This window comes from Anabrus simplex, chromosome 5 (assembly GCF_040414725.1).
Source record: "Anabrus simplex isolate iqAnaSimp1 chromosome 5, ASM4041472v1, whole genome shotgun sequence".
NCBI classification, from domain to species: domain Eukaryota; kingdom Metazoa; phylum Arthropoda; class Insecta; order Orthoptera; family Tettigoniidae; genus Anabrus; species Anabrus simplex.
The window spans coordinates 227,023,819-227,039,949 of NC_090269.1; the positions used below are offsets into that span (position 1 = coordinate 227,023,819).

General features: G+C 41.1%; 1 protein-coding gene across 1 annotated transcript in view; it reads left to right on the forward strand.

Annotated features, from left to right (window-relative positions):
* The first annotated feature begins 1,707 nt into the window (after positions 1 to 1,707).
* Positions 1,708 to 16,131, forward strand: part of LOC136874458 (uncharacterized) — a 296,911-nt gene continuing 282,487 nt past the window's right edge. Inside the window, exons 1-2 of the mRNA XM_067148087.2 lie at positions 1,708 to 1,809; positions 14,272 to 14,325. Of these exons, the coding sequence (XP_067004188.2) occupies positions 1,761 to 1,809; positions 14,272 to 14,325 (103 nt within the window). The 5' untranslated portion in view covers positions 1,708 to 1,760. The remainder of the gene's footprint in view (positions 1,810 to 14,271; positions 14,326 to 16,131) is intronic.

Sequence of the window (16,131 nt, forward strand, 5' to 3'; positions counted from 1 at the left end):
TGTGTGTTTAATAGAAAAAATTATTAGCGTAAATTGTATAATATTGTATTCTAGGAAAATTTTCTTCGTCTCCTGTTAATTTAAAATTTAGTGCTTGACAATAATGTATTTTAGTGTACCATTTGCCACCGAGGTAGACACCTCATTTGCAAATAAAGAGATTTTGATTTGATTTTTGATTTTGATAACACGCCGCACTCACTGGACCGGAGGGATGAAGGTGACAATAGGCCCTAAAGCGCCCAGCTTTTATAAAATTTCCGAGGAGATGTTTCCAGAACTCTCTTCAGATAGCCAGGATTACTGTACATACTCCCAATTTTAATTGGCTAGAGCAAATATACACAAAATTCCTGATTGGTTAATAACTGGTTAATAAGGAAGAAGGAAGCAATAGGAGGGTTGACAGCTTAAACACATGAAGAAAACAATCTTCACCAACTTAAGGTTTGCCATCTTCAAAAAAACTGAAATTCCCTCAAGAACTAATTGTACTTAATCCTTCCAGAGGGGACACATAGGCCGATGGTAGGGACATCTAATTTTTGAAGGTCCAAGTATCTATAGTTTTACATTAGTTCAAGATTCATGGCACAGATGGCCTTCTAGAAGACACACAGTTCAACGGGAAGGAGGTGTACACCCGGTACAACAACAATAATAATAATAATAATAATAATAATAATAATAATAATAATTTTCTCTTTGGAGAAAACGCAATTCATAACTAACATCAAGACACCACCAAGAAAGCTAAAAGTACACCAGGGGTCAATCAAACGGACAGATAAGTTTGAATATCTTAGTCAGCGGATAAAACCAAACATCGCTGAAAAAGAAGCGTTTGCGTTGCGCATGAATAAAATGGAAATGGTTTATCAACTGACCAAAGACGTTTACAACAAGAAGTCCATATCCATATCGAACCAGATCTTTACCTATTTTAAATATGGGAAGACTCTGCCAACTGGGTTCAAGGAGGTAGAAAGGGACCCACAGGAGATGGGCATCACTTATGAAGATATACAAGAACGCAATACACTCAGGAGGAAACTAAAAGACCACCAGGGTTTTCAAGAAAGGCCAAAGTTGTAGACGGGAAAGAAGTGGACGGAGGGAAGTAAAGAACAATACCGGCAATGAATGAAGGAGCACTGGGCAAAGACCAAAGCCCAAAGAAGACAGCAGAAATAACGTGGTCCTTAGTAGGCCGATACGAACAAAGAAAAAAAAATATATTAATAATAATAGTAAACATAATGTTGGTTTTATGTCCCACTAACTATTTTTACGGTTTTTCAGAGACACTAAAGTGCCGGAATTGTGTCCCGCATGACTGGTTTTACGTCTCGGTAAATCTACCAGGCTATACCAGTGGGCTGAGCTGGCTTCGAACCCTCCAAACTGGTTTTGGAAGGCTTCTATATAAGAAAATTGTTCACATGTCCATGTTGCGGAATATAACATTTAAATGGGATAGACAAATCAGCCGATAGTTGGACTATAACTTTTAAGAACATTGTTTCCGAGATACTGAGTATCGCGGTTTATGGCAGCTCTTACATGTGATGGGCATTTCTCTGGTGCCTGTGATAAAAGGGAATCTGTGAGCTGGACCACGGACCGCCTTGGACTCTGGTCGCGGCACTCCACAGGCTATATAACGTCCTGCATCAGCGGCCTCCTCAGTTAGTGACTGCATGACTGCCTGCCTTACTAAGTGAAATTGTGAAGTGTATGCTCTTCAGCTATCCAACATCATGAAGACGGCCGCCCTTGTGGCGCTGGGGCTCTTCATCTGTGTCGCCGGTACGTGTGCAGTGTGCAATGTGTTGTGTTCACAGTGAACATCTTGTATATTCTTTAAGTTGAGTTGAAAATGTGTAAGCTGCAAAATAGTATAAATCATCTTACACTATAAAGCGGCTTCAACACAATTTTCCATCACACATTTACGAATCGCGTTGATTTTATTGAATCGAATCATTATGGTTCTACTGCTGAGTGATCTAGCATACTTCCAAACGCCTTCATTTTTTGAATTATGCTGTCTGTGTTATCACCAGTTATGTAAAACTAGAAGTTTGCTTGCTTTTGTACGAATCTTATGTTGCCAGAATCTTAGAATTTTAGAGCACAGCTCTCTAAGTTACGAGCAATACTTCCATTATTTGGGCGTTATTGTATAAACTCAAAATAGTTCTGATAACTGAGAGAAACACTTTCTTATCTTCTACGATGTTACAGTGGTAGAAACACTTTGCTAGTTGCTTTACGTCGCACCGACACAGATAGGTCTTATGGCGACGATGGGACAGGAAAGGGCTAGGAGTGGGAAGGAAGCGGCCGTGGCCTTAATTAAGGTACAGCCCAATTTGCCTGGTGTGAAAATGGGAAACCACGGAAAACAGTTTTCAGGGCTGCCGACAGTGGGGTTCGAACCTACTATCTCCTGAATACTGGATACTGGCTGCACTTAAGCGACTGCAGCTATCGAGCTCGGTGGTAGAAACACTTAAGTCACTACCGGCGCAGGACATGAAGGCCCTTGAAGGAGAAGTAGGTACAGATTTTTCCTTATTCGTAACATTGACGATAAGCAAAATAAAGTGTTTAATTTTAAACCCGGCCCCTTTGCTCGCAGGAATTAACCCGGTACAGTAACCACTTTTGTTGTTAGCTAAGTGAATTACGGCACCATGTATTTCATTTCCAAATTCTACCGGGTTGAGTGGCTCAGACGGTTGAGGCGCTGGCCTTCTGACCCCAACTTGGCAGGTTGGATCCTGGCTCAGTCCGGTGGTATTTGAAAGTGCTCAAATACGCCAGCCTCGTGTCGGTAGATTTACTGGCACGTAAAATAACTCCCGCGGGACTGAATTCTGGCACCTCGGCGTCTCCGAAAAGTAGTAGTGGAACGTAAAGCCAATAACATTGTTTATTATTATTTCTAAATTCCACGAGTTACTGAGTGTAAATCAAGCTTATGTCCTGCTGTAACATAGCGAACTAAGTTCGCCTTTACCCATTGCCAGTTCGCTTATTTTAGAGTATTTTAAGGGGCAAAAATCTGTTTACTTCGTCCATATGAAGACTATCTAATATGTAAACTCTTTGGGTACGTCGTCTCTATTAGTGTGTTCACTTCTAATTTATTGGAAAGGAAGTGACCAAGGACTCTATATTAGGTTTCATCTCAGCATTCGCAAATAAATAAAGTCAGGGAAAATGCCGGACTAGAAAGTCGAGTATGGTTGCTACGGAGGTTTTAACTCCCTTCCCTCCTTACTTGAGACAATAATACCATCGTATTTCTCCCTGACAACAATCACCACCTATTTTTATCTCGTTTATTCTTACGAGCTTGACAAGAGGAGTCTACAGGGTGGTGGATACCGATTTTGTCGAGCTTCTGAAAGATTAATATAGTATATATGGGTACAAAATCAATACCTAATTGGATATTCTGCCAAATGGGTTTGAATTTTTAAGATTGTAGCGTTTCAGTTTTCAAACATCAGTTAATATTGCATGTGACTATATGACTATGCTGGCGTATATGATGGCTTAAAACTGTGTTTGAAAATCGAAACGTTAAACTTCGAAAATTAAAGCCCATCGAAAGAATTTTCAAATAGGTTGGCTACTTATTTTGTGACCATGTAGATTAACCTCGCAAAAGTTCGACAAAATTGGTGTCCAGCACGCTGCAGACTCTCCTTGTAAGACCATTCTTCTTCACTCCTCATACCAGAACGTAAATCTGCTATGAGAGAGCTGGATATTAATCCAGGTCAGCCATGCTAAAAACTAATATGCTAATCCATAAACCAAGCCTTTTTTTTTTTTTTTTGGTACTATTAACCTTCGAAATCTATCGTTTTAAGGGAAATCCGAACCACAGAGATGTGATGTATATGTTTTTTTCTTATGTACTTTGACAAGGATTCGAACTGCGGCCGCCTTTATGAAAATTCAGTAAGGATTTCATTGAGCTATCATGCTATGAATCTCGTAGACCATGATGGCGCCTGAGTTACCTTTGACTGCCTTTCTCAAAAATTCATCTTCAGAGAAAATGAATTACCTACGTGATAAGTATAGCTCATTTCATATTACGCTTTCAGAATAATATTTCTGATATTATTTTATTAGGGATTGTCTAGCCATATTCGTATTTCATAAATGGTAAATGGGATGAAAAGTCATTGTAAGTATCACCAAGAGGAAACATCCTCTCCGTTTTAATTATTGTGTTGATGGGGTGATGGTATCTCATGGGGAACATCGTATGAACCTAGGTGTTAATATAAGGCATGATCTTCACTGGGGTAATCATATTAACGAGGTTGTTAAGAAAGGTTACATACCTCTTCGCACGGTTATGAGAGTATTTAAGAGTTGCAGTAAGGATGTAAAGGAGAGGGCGTGAGAGTATGTTTCCAGTGTATGGGACCAACATCAGGACTACTTCATACGAGAACTGGAAAAGAGCCTAAGGAAAGCAGCACGATTTGTTCTGGATGATTTCCGACAAAGGAGTAGTTTTACGAAAATGTTGCAAAATTTGCCCTGGGAAGACTTGGGAGTAAGGAGACTAGATGCTCGACTATGTTTCGAACTGTTGTGGAGACGTGGAGTGGAATGACATTAGTAGACGAATAAGCTTGAGCGGAGTTTTTAAAAATAGAAAAGATCATAATCAATCAATCAATCAATCAATCAATCACTACTCATCTGCATTTAGGGCAGTCGCCCAGGTGGCAGATTCCCTATCTGTTGTTTTCCTAGCCTTTTCTTAAATGATCGCAAAGATATTGAATACTTATTGAACATCCCCCTTGGTAAGTTATTCCATTTCCTAACTCCCAACCTATAAACGAATATTTGCCCCAGTTTGTCCTCTAGAATTCCAGCTTTATCTTCATATTGTGAGTTTTTCTACTTTTTAAGACATCACTCAAACATATTCGTCCACTGATCTCGTTCCACGCCATCTGTCCACTGATAGCTAGGAACATACCACTTAGTCGAGCAGCTCGTCTCCTTTCTCCCAAGTCTTCCCAGCCCAAACTTTGCAACATATAAAGATGAAGTTGAAATTCAACAAATTATGGCAAATATTAATTTCTAGGACGGGGAGTTAGGGATTGGAATAAATAATCAAAGGAAATGTTCGATAAATGCCCAAGTTCATTGAAAACGTTTCAGGAAAAGCTATATAAACAATTGATAGAGAATCTGCCATCTGAGTGACAGCTTTAAATTCAGGTGATTGATTGATTGATTGATTGATTGATTGATTGATTGATTGATTGATTGATTGATTGATTGATTGATTGATTGATTGATTGATTGATTGATTGATTGATTGATTGATTGATTGATTGATTGATTGATTTCCGGTACTGTCAGAAATTCAAGATTGGCAAGAGGGTTGGTATCTAGTTAAAAAGGTACATGCAGCTCACCTCCATTGGGAATGTATCTGAAAAGAGCACCTCGTATTGACAACAAGAATTTACGACATCACATTGTTCTAGAAATCGAAACTCTTCTTTCCCAATATCGATTAACAGTTTTCCCTTCATAATAGCAATAATCACAACCACAACCGAGTACAGTCTACCACTTAAATATCATAATTACCGGAGCGAGTTGGCCGTGCAGTTAGGGTCGCACAACTCTGAGCTTGCATTCGGGAGATAGTGGGCTCAAACCTCACTGTCAGCAGCCCTGAAGATAGTTTTCCTTGGATTCCCATTGTCACACTAGGCAAATGCTGGGGCTGTATCTTAATTAAGGTAACAGCCACTTCCTTCCCACTCCTAGCCCTTTCCTATCCCTTCGTCGCCATAAGACCTATTTGTGTCGGTGCGGTGTAAAGCAAATGGTGAAAAAAATATAAAAATCATAATTTCCATATATCTGTATTACTTACGTCTATTTAGGCCCAGTTAGTCTGTTTTTGTGCGTGAGAACTCGACGTTGATGTTTCATTTGAAGGCTGTCCGACTCCTCGGCTAAATGGTCAGCCTAGATCCATTCTGTTCAGAGGGCCACGGGTTCGATTCTCGGTCGGGTCGGATATTTTAACCGTAATGGTTAATTCCGTTGACTCGGGGACTAGGTAAGTGTGCGTTGTCCCCAACGTTCCTGCAACTAACATGTTGTTTGAGACATCAGTCCATAGACTGGTTTGATGCAGCTCTCCATGCCACACTATCCTGTGCTAACCTTTTCATTTCTACGTAACTATTGCATCTTACATCTGCTCTAATCTGCTTGTCATATTCATACCTTGGTCTACCCCTACCGTTTTTACCACCTACACTTCCTTCAAACCAACTGAACAAGTCCTGGGTGTCTTAAGATGTGTCCTATCATTCTATCTCTTCTTCTCGTCAAATTTAGCCAAATCGATCTCCTCTCACCAATTCGATTCAGTATCTCTTCATTCGTGATTCGATCTATCCATCTCACCTTCAGCATTCTTCTGTAACACCACATTTCAAAAGCTTCTATTCTCTTTCTTTCTGAGCTAGTTATCGTCCATGTTTCACTTCCATACAATGCCACGCTCCACACAAAAGTCTTCAAAAACATCTTTCTAATTCCGATATCAATGTTTGAAGTGAGCAAATTTCTTTTCTTAAGAAAGCTCTTCCTTGCTTGTGCTAGTCTGCATTTTATGTCCTCCTTACTTCTTCCATCGTTAGTTATTTTACTACCCAAGTAACAATATTCATCTACTTCCTTTAAGACTTCATTTCCTAATCTAATATTTCCTACATCACCTGCCTTCGTTCGACTGCACTCCATTACTTACCACACGCAAAACTATCCTTCACTACAATAACAGATGCCGACAACACTCGGAGGGTCTGCCTTACAAGGGCTGCACAGGCTAGCAATATACACACGAAATTAGACTTAGTGCACAGACACAGATCACAAGATGTGTTATTGTGGTTTCTACCACAGAGGAATTTAAGAGGAAGTACAACTGGGCAACCAATTTCTATTAATAATCGGAGAGGAAAAAAAATAGAAGGGGTCCGACACTTCGAAAAGTTTTTTGGCTTTGCTAATTGCTCCACGTCGCACCGACACAGATAGGCCTTACGGCGACGATGGGACAGGAAAGGGCTAGGAGTGGGAAGGAAGCGGCCGTGGCCTTAATTAAGGTACAGCCCCAGTATTTGCCTGGTGTGAAAATGGGAAACCACGGAAAACCATCTTCAGGGCTGCCGACAGTGGGGTTCGAACCTACTATCTCCCGAATACTGGATACTGGCCGCACTTAAGCGACTGCAGCTATCGAGCTCGGTACTTCGAAAAGTGAAGGTATCGGCCGAAGAAAGACATAAACCACGAAGGGCGTGAAAATGAAAGACTCCCTAGGCGTCGAATGCTCTAATACCGTCGGGATCGGAAAAGAACAAGCGTTGACCAAGGGAGTTCGGATAGGATAGAGGAAAGTGAGGAGCCTGACACAAGTGGAAGCAATGCCAAGACTCAGCTAAGGGCCCCCGGATCACCAACCCACACCCCCAAGTTAATAGTCCCTGGGGCCCCTATTAGTTACCTTTCACGATGGGCAGAGTATGCCGTGGGTGTTATTCTACTGTCCCCACTCACAGGGGCAGGAGTTTCAATAAATTATATCAATAAGTTTTTCTGTGATGTGGTTATAAACAGACGGACAGATAAAAACTGAACTGAGTGGTATGGTTTACGTAGCTGTTAACTTGTATTTGGAAGATAGTGGATTCGAACCACTATCGGCAGCCCCGAAGATCGTTTTCCGTGGTTTCCCATTTCACATCAGGCAAATGTAACCTTATTTAAGGAAACGGTCACTTCCTTCCTACTCCTAGCCCTGCCCCATCCCATCGTCGGTGTGACGTAAAGCAATTTATAAACAAAAAAATAATAAGTCAGCCGAGAGTGGTCGTGGTGGTGATTATTGTTTTAAGAGGAAGTACAACTGGGCAACCATCCTCGATCAACATTAATCAGAGATTTAAAAATGGAAGGGGTCCGACACGTCGAAAACTGAAGCTATCGACCAAAGATTAAAGAAGGCCCATGAAGGGCGAGAGAATGAAATATTCCCTAGGCCGCTGTACGTAATATCGTCGGAGTCGGAAAATAACAAGCGTGTGCAGACAAAAAGTTAACTTTATTTATATCGAGTGTAAAATAAACCGGGACAAAATTTCATTAATAACTTCCTTCCATGTAGGAAAGAAAAATAAGTCATATCAATATGGGCCCGGGTTTGCTTAAATTCTGGGTTAACAGTTTGTCTAGTATGAACTTGGTGTTTGCTATGCGTTCATTGTTTGGAACTGAATCCAAGGCACTGTTGTATTATAATGTGTATCTACGTATCTTGACTGAGCTGAATGACTAGTGAAGCTTAACAAATAATCAAAATTCCGTGATGAATGTCAGAGCTTATTTAGAAGTTGATAAGGTGATGAATTGAGGCCTGTATACAGACAGAGGGTACACGTTTTCAATATCGGTTTTAACGAATGGCAACAACATGTATTATTATTCCGGAAAAGAACCATACTTGAATACACTAAAATCATACTTGAAGTCCGGTGCCATGGCTAAATGGTTAGCATGCTGGCCTTTGGTCACAGGGGCCCCGGGTTCGATTTCCGGCAGTGTCGGGAATTTTAACCATAATTGGTTAATTTCGCTGGCATGGGGGCTGGGTGTGTCGTCTTCATCATCATTTCATCCTCATTACGACGCGCAGGTCGCCTACGGGAGCCAAATCAAAAGACCTGCATCTGGCGAACCGAACTTGTCCTTGGACACTCCCGGCACTAAAGGCCATTCGACATTTCATTTCATACTTGAAAATCACATAACTTAGAAACTAGGCATTTCCAAACCCAAGTTCAAATAATCTACTTTTCTTCTCCACCCTTGAAAGTTTGCCAGTATTTTTATTATATCCTCTATAGATAGATATTCTACTACATTAATTAACAGTCACTTAAAACAACAAACTTGCTTGCTTTAAATTATGGTGTCTCTTTTGAGCCGGTACATGAACTGTTTCATCTTCTTATCTCTATTTCTGTCTGTCTGTCTGTTAGGTCATCAGCCCAGAGGCTGGTTGGATCCTCAAATAGCACCACCAAAGGTTATGTGGTTATAAGGAAACCGCAAAAACCAATGGCAGCACCAAAATGAGGTGTACTAGGCAAGACGAGAAGTGAGGTAGTTTGCCATTGCTTTCCTCACTGGGTCAGAAAGTGCTATTGCAGCACGACTGACCCTATGAGCAACACCTTTCATAACACTCATGCACTAGTCGTGCTCTGAATGTCATTACTCGGCACCACCCATACCCCAGCAGCTTCCATATTGTCACAGCCATGCATGAGACTGGGACTTCGGTGGAAGCTACCCTTTACTCTGGCCTGTGCCAAGAGATGGATACAAAAGTACTGTATCCATCAAGAAATGGCAGCAGGCCTTCTCTATTTCTCTGAACAAATATTGTTCTTTTGTGTTGATGCTATTTTGCTTTTGGTGTAATTGTTCGTATTTATGACGTTTTGTCTATTGTTTTCTTTGTGTTAAGTACTTTTAAATTGGGTGTTTAAACACTGTCCTATAATCCACATCATTAAGATGTTTGGTTTGAAAGTAACTCTGGCGGTGCGATACGGTTCGCATAGCTGTAAGCTTCCATTCGGGAGATGGTGGGTTCGAATTCCACCGTCAGCAGCCCGTGGCGTCCCATTTTCACACCAGGCTAATGCTGGGGTTGTACCTCAATTAGGGCCACGGACGCTATCTTCCCAGTCCTAGCAATTTTCCATCCTTGCTTCGCCGAAAATCTTCGACGCGTTAGTATGACGTTAAAACACTAGCAAATAAATAAGGTAACTGTAACAACTTTCGAACTGCGACTGAGAGAACATAAATGATGGAGGCAAGGAGAAAACAAAGATGACGTCTCAAAGAAAGGTTTATAAGATCTGGTTTATTCACTATCTTGCTCTGCAACTGCCAGTTTGAGACATTTGCCAGGTGTAAAATGAAAGAGGAAAAATTTGTAGCAAGTTACTCTCCATGGTTTATAATACAGTAATACCCGTGATAAGGAGCGATAGCTGAGCGATAAAACAGGTCTTGTTTAGTGTAAAGAAACACACAGTTTACACGCCTAGGTAATAAGCTAGAGCACTCCAGTTCTGAGAACGGTTGATTCACTCACAATTCAATAAACTCTCTACTAGTAGCCCTTTCTTGGAGGTCATGCATTCTAAACATAAAAGAGACATGTTAGCCAATTGCTTCATTTATAAAGTCTTCATATGCTATTTATTTATTTATTTATTTATTTATTTATTTATTTATTTATTTATTTATTTATTTACTTACTTACTTATAAGACCAAAAGAACATTATTATAATTCTGCAAAATTATAAAAACTAAAATAAAAAAGGAGACAGTGACAATAGTGAAAGACTAGCAAACAAAGAAATAAAAGGTAGCCTATGGTGTAGTAGCTAATGATTATGTATGGTGAATACAAAATGCCGTCTTCGAAGACAAGGGCGCAATAGGCGTAATAGACCACGTAAAAACATGCAGAAATAAGAATTATTTTTTTGCTAGGGGCTTTACGTCGCACCGACACAGATAGGTCTTATGGCGACGATGGGATAGGAAAGGCCTAGGAGTTGGAAGGAAGCGGCCGTGGCCTTAATTAAGGTACAGCCCCAGCATTTGCCTGGTGTGAAAATGGGAAACCACGGAAAACCATCTTCAGGGCTGCCGATAGTGGGATTCGAACCTACTATCTCCCGGATGCAAGCTCACAGCCGCGCGCCTCTACGCGCACGGCCAACTCGCCCGCTGAAATAAGAATTAAGGTACGGTAGGGACTAATACCCATCATATAATTCTCCACCATATCAAATGGGCAAGCATTATTTCCGTGGGTTACGCCTCTGTTATGCACGGGTGTATAAGCATCGACTGTAAAACCCCGTGACCTTGTCCAACATCTCACACTCACATTTCCTAATTGTTATTTGGTCACGCCGGACAACGGGTGGGTCGCGCAGCACGCTTTGAAAACCGGCACTGATAACGGCGTTGTCCTAGACGTTAAGCAGTGTTATATTCCAGGACCAGGGGCGTAGCCAGGGGGGGGTTACTGGGGGTTAGAACCCCCCCCCCCCATGGAACTTTCACAAAAAGAAAATAAATATAAACTGACAGTTAACAATAAACTAAATAAACATTGCTTAAAATAGATAGATAATAGATAATAGAAAATAGATAATGTCTATTAACTGTTGGAATATGCAAAGTCAGTATGGAGGTGATTCAGTGTCTGCATGACTGCAGCGCCGGCCCTTTGGTCGTAGTGTGTGTGTGTGTGTTTCGAAACACCGCCGACTCAATCAGCTGTCTCTATGCCTCGACACCACAACGTTTCGTGTACCGTGTGTCGCGTGAACAGAAGCTCAGTCCTTCCGTACATGTCAACTACATCGATGCTTCGAAACAGAAAAGATTTTTGAAACGGTGACGGTGCTTTGTTTATCTTCTCGCCTCAATAGAAACACTCCGATTGACATTGTCCTGAAGTTGAACTGACACTCGTTAATAGACGCTTCATATTCCGCACCGCAAGTCAAGTTACTAAAAGAACAATGTACTCCGCATTGTAATGTATTTGTTGTACATAGAGAAAGGACATTATTGTTCTCAAAGCAGGGTCATACTATGCTCCCATTTGTCAAGTACAAACGTTTCGAAAATTATGTTTTTAAACTTCAAATTGAACTAGATTTTAAAGCTGGATTAGGCCAAATCTGTTACTGTACGACCAACCAGATGAAGTAGACAGAGAAAAGAAGTATATCTACCTGCCTACAGAGCCATATAACAACAATAAATACGAGCTTGACGACGTAGAAGTGAGGGGTCTCATGATCGGTGCAAGAGGGACAACCCCTAAGAAGACGAGTTTCAACATCAGTACCAAGGACCTCAAAGCGCTCAGGGATTCTCTTCTGACACTCATTCAGACACCACTTATATTCGCCAGACAAAGATCATGGATTTATCATTTACAAAAAAATCCTTATATTTAACGAAGTTGTTATAGTGTATTCTTTGTCTTTACGCAGCCACCAAGTGGATTTTGAAAATAAAATGAAAATAATACCGATATTCGACTCTTCTTAGATGAATTACTCACTTTATAATCATTCAAATTAGTTCACTTAGTTGTTAACTATCTTACCATGCTTTCGTAACTACATGGTTACATGTACGTAAAACCGAGCGAGTTGGCCGTACAGTTAGCTGTGATCTTGCATTCGGGAGATAGTGGGTTTGAACCCCACTGTCGGCAGCTCTGAAAATGGTTTTCCATGGTTTCCCATTTTCACACCAGGCAAATACTGAGGCTGTACCTTAATTACGGCCATGGTTGCTTCCCTGTCCCATCTACGTATCTACCTATCTACGTCGGTGCGACGAAAAGTAAATTGTAAGAAGAACATGAAAAAGGAAATTGAAGACAACAGAAAGAAGATTATTCCTATTATCGAAACTATCATTTTGTGTGGCCGCCAAGGTTTACCCCTTAGAGGACATAGATACGATGGACCCATTATATTGAATGATGAAGAGCCTACTGAAAATGATGAAAATTTTAGTACTTTCCTTCATTTTCGTGCAAGAAATGGGGATGAGGATTTAAAAACTCATTTGCTTACAAGCAGCCGCAATGCTATGTACATTAGCCCACAAACTCAAAACGAGATCATTCACGTATGCAATTACTTTATTGTTGAAAACATCGTGCGCAGAGTGAACAGATCACAGTGTTTCACTATAATGGCCGATGAGACAAGTGACATTTCTGGAATGGAACAAATGTCACGTTGTGTTCGGTATGTCAACCCTGACTCTCAGACACTCAGGGAGGACTTCCTCCAGTTTGTACCGATCACTGACGCCGCTGGAAGAGGTTTGGCTGCCAAAATAATTGATGTGCTTAAGAAGATAGGAGTCAACTTAAAATATTTAAGAGGACAAGGATATGATGGAACTAACGCTATGAGTAGGCAGTTTAATGGCGTCCAAGCGATAATAAGGGAGACCTACCCGTTGGCTTTGTACGTGCACTGCAGTTCGCATGTTCTCAATCTTGCTATAACCCATGCATGCTCAATCCAAGGAATCAGAAACTGTTTGGGTACTGTGGGGAATATTTGTTCATTTCTTAGTTTTCCTAAAAGGTTAAATGCATTTAAAGAATCGATAGATGCCACTGTTCCTGAAAGTGACAAAACTAGGCTTAAAGCATTGTGTCTAACAAGATGGGTGGAGCGCCATGACTCAACTGCAGTATTTCTAGAACTGTTTGATGCCGTCGTTGCAGTTCTTGAAAATATAGTATAATGGAATAATAAAGAAGCCTGCACTAATGCTCTACATATACTAAATCAAGTATTTAATGTAAGTGCTCTTCTTAGCAGATTTTTTCAAAGTGAAGAGTTGGACATTGCAAAAGCATTTTCATATGCTAATGTTGTGGAGGACAGAATTATCAAGATCAGAGGAAACGCAGAAGAGGAGTTCATAAACATATTTATGCAAGCAAGCAAGAAAGCTTCTCAATTGGACACACAAATTACCATTCCTCGTATAGCAAAGCGCCAAAGGTAATGAAGGTATCGGCCAAAGGAACACAAGGGCCACGAAGGGCGTGAAAATGAAAGACTCCCTAGCCCTCGCAAACCTAATAGCGTCGGGGTCGGAAAAGAACAAGAGTTGACCAAGAGAGGTCGGATAGGAAGATGAAAGTGAGAAGCCTGGCACAAGGAAGTGGAAGCAATGCCAGGACTCAGCTAAGGGCCCCGTGGTCGCCAACCCACGCTCCAAAGTTCAGAGCCCTTGGGGCGTATCCTTATGACAGTCATACATGCGCGAACCAGACACGCACAAGCAGTTTCATTATGTTATATCTTAATTTTGTAACTGTAACCCCCCCCCCCCCATTGGGCGATCCTGGCTACGCTACTGTCCAGGACAAACGTTTATCTTATTCTTCACTATTTACAATAGAGCTTAGTTGTCCCATGACGCCTGCTTCCGACCTTAAAACATAGGTGTATAGCCATTGGTATAAGTTTAGTTATTTTAGTAGCCTTAATCCAAATGTAGAAATATAATACACATATTCTAATCTTTTGTTTTATTTACAGGAGAAACATACTCTGGGGACATTGATACGAGAAGATGCTCCGGATATTGTAAAGGTAAGTCTCATTGTATCCAATACGAAATGTATCGATCAAATAGAAACTATCCATTCTAACTTCTAAATGAATATTCATCTCAAAGCGTTTTCCATTAAGGGAAAGGTTACTCCATTTCCAAGATAGGTAAAATTTAGCTTCATTAACTGTTCATTACTGTTTTATCACTTTAACATCTCATCCTGAAGAAGAAGAAGAAGAAGAATTGATTACTGCCTTTGGAACATCCATTGTATTATGTATTAGATGCTACTATAATCTCTGTAGTATGTATACTACATTTCATGGATTTTTTACGAATCCCTGGCTGTATTGGGTGCTATTATTTACTTTCTTTATTTCTTTCTTAAATCGTTTAACCTCCAGACTCAGCGAGAAATATGACCTCTGCCGCCTCAAAGGCTGCGTCCTGGAACGTGAGACTTTGGGTCGGGGTATACAACTGGGAAGGAGGACCAGTACCTCGCCCAGGCGGCCTTCGCTGCTATGCTGAACAGTTGGGGTTAGAAAGACTGGAAGGGATAGAAGGGGAAGAGGGGAAGAAGCGGCCTTGGACTTAACTTAGGTATCATCCCGGCATTTGCTTGGAGGAGAACTGGGAAACTACGGAAAACCACTTCGAGGATGGCTGATGAGGGAATCGAAACTCCTCCCGGGAATCGAACCCGGGCAGTTACAGCTAATCCCACTAACCACTACACCATAGAAGTGGACTGTTGTTAATGAACAGTATGTTTTGATGGTATTTACCTACAATGCATGAGTTATTGCGATAAATCTAAAGTTTAAAAGTCGTAGAGGAAGTAAATTTAGTCCTAGTTCTCGGACCCAAACCAGTTCTATCGAAATTTCAAGATATTACTAAACACAATGTATACGGTAAAGATACTTTTAATACCTAGAATGAATTTTTGTTGCTAAGATGGTTGAAATTACCACGTACTGTAACGAAAACGCCAAGTGTGCACTTTGCGCTAAAACATGTGACCAGATCCAATCGCTCACATAGTATTCCAGCTTCCTTTATTCAATTAGTGGCTTGTCTATCCGAGACGTTCTTAGTCCATGCAGAAGGTTTGAATTCCCCGTCAGTGAGTCGAATAATTTAGAAACGAGATTTCCAACTTTTGCAACACAAAAACAAGGCAAAGTAAAAAAGTTACAGTACAAGAAAACCATAGATACAGATATTTCAGTGTGGTGACTATATAATGTAGCTATATTTCCAATAAACAGGTGTCACAAACCTCTACTAAAAATAATTACGATATCTGAACAACAAACTTGTCTACAATGACCTTGTAGTGCTGCATAACTATTCAGCCTTCAGTGTGCAGATGTGGGATTTCAATGAAGTAGTCACAGCAAAGTGGAAATGAGCACAATACACATCTGACTAAAGCCATTTTTTCAAATTCAGCGAAACTTCCGCATTCAAGCAGTCCAATATCAAAAGCCAAACATATTCCATCATAGACTTCTACTTTGCGTCTGTAGATGCAGAGTGGGTTTCGGCCCTTGGGTTGCGTCCCTTAAGTGGCCTCAGCTGGTCCATGGTCCAAGAGCTCTGCACTCTGACCGGCCAACCGAGCAGAGCAGAGGTGGCCACGGTTCTACCGTGGCTCTACGCCTCTGCATTCGGGAGACGGGACAGGACTGGACCTCTCGGCTGGCCCCAACCGTCGGCTGTCCTGAGAATGGTTTTCCGTGGTTTTCCATTCTCCTGCACTACGGCGAATACCGGGACATTTCCTAGTATAGGCCACGGCCGCCAACCCCCTCACCTTTTCCGTGCATCCCCTTCAC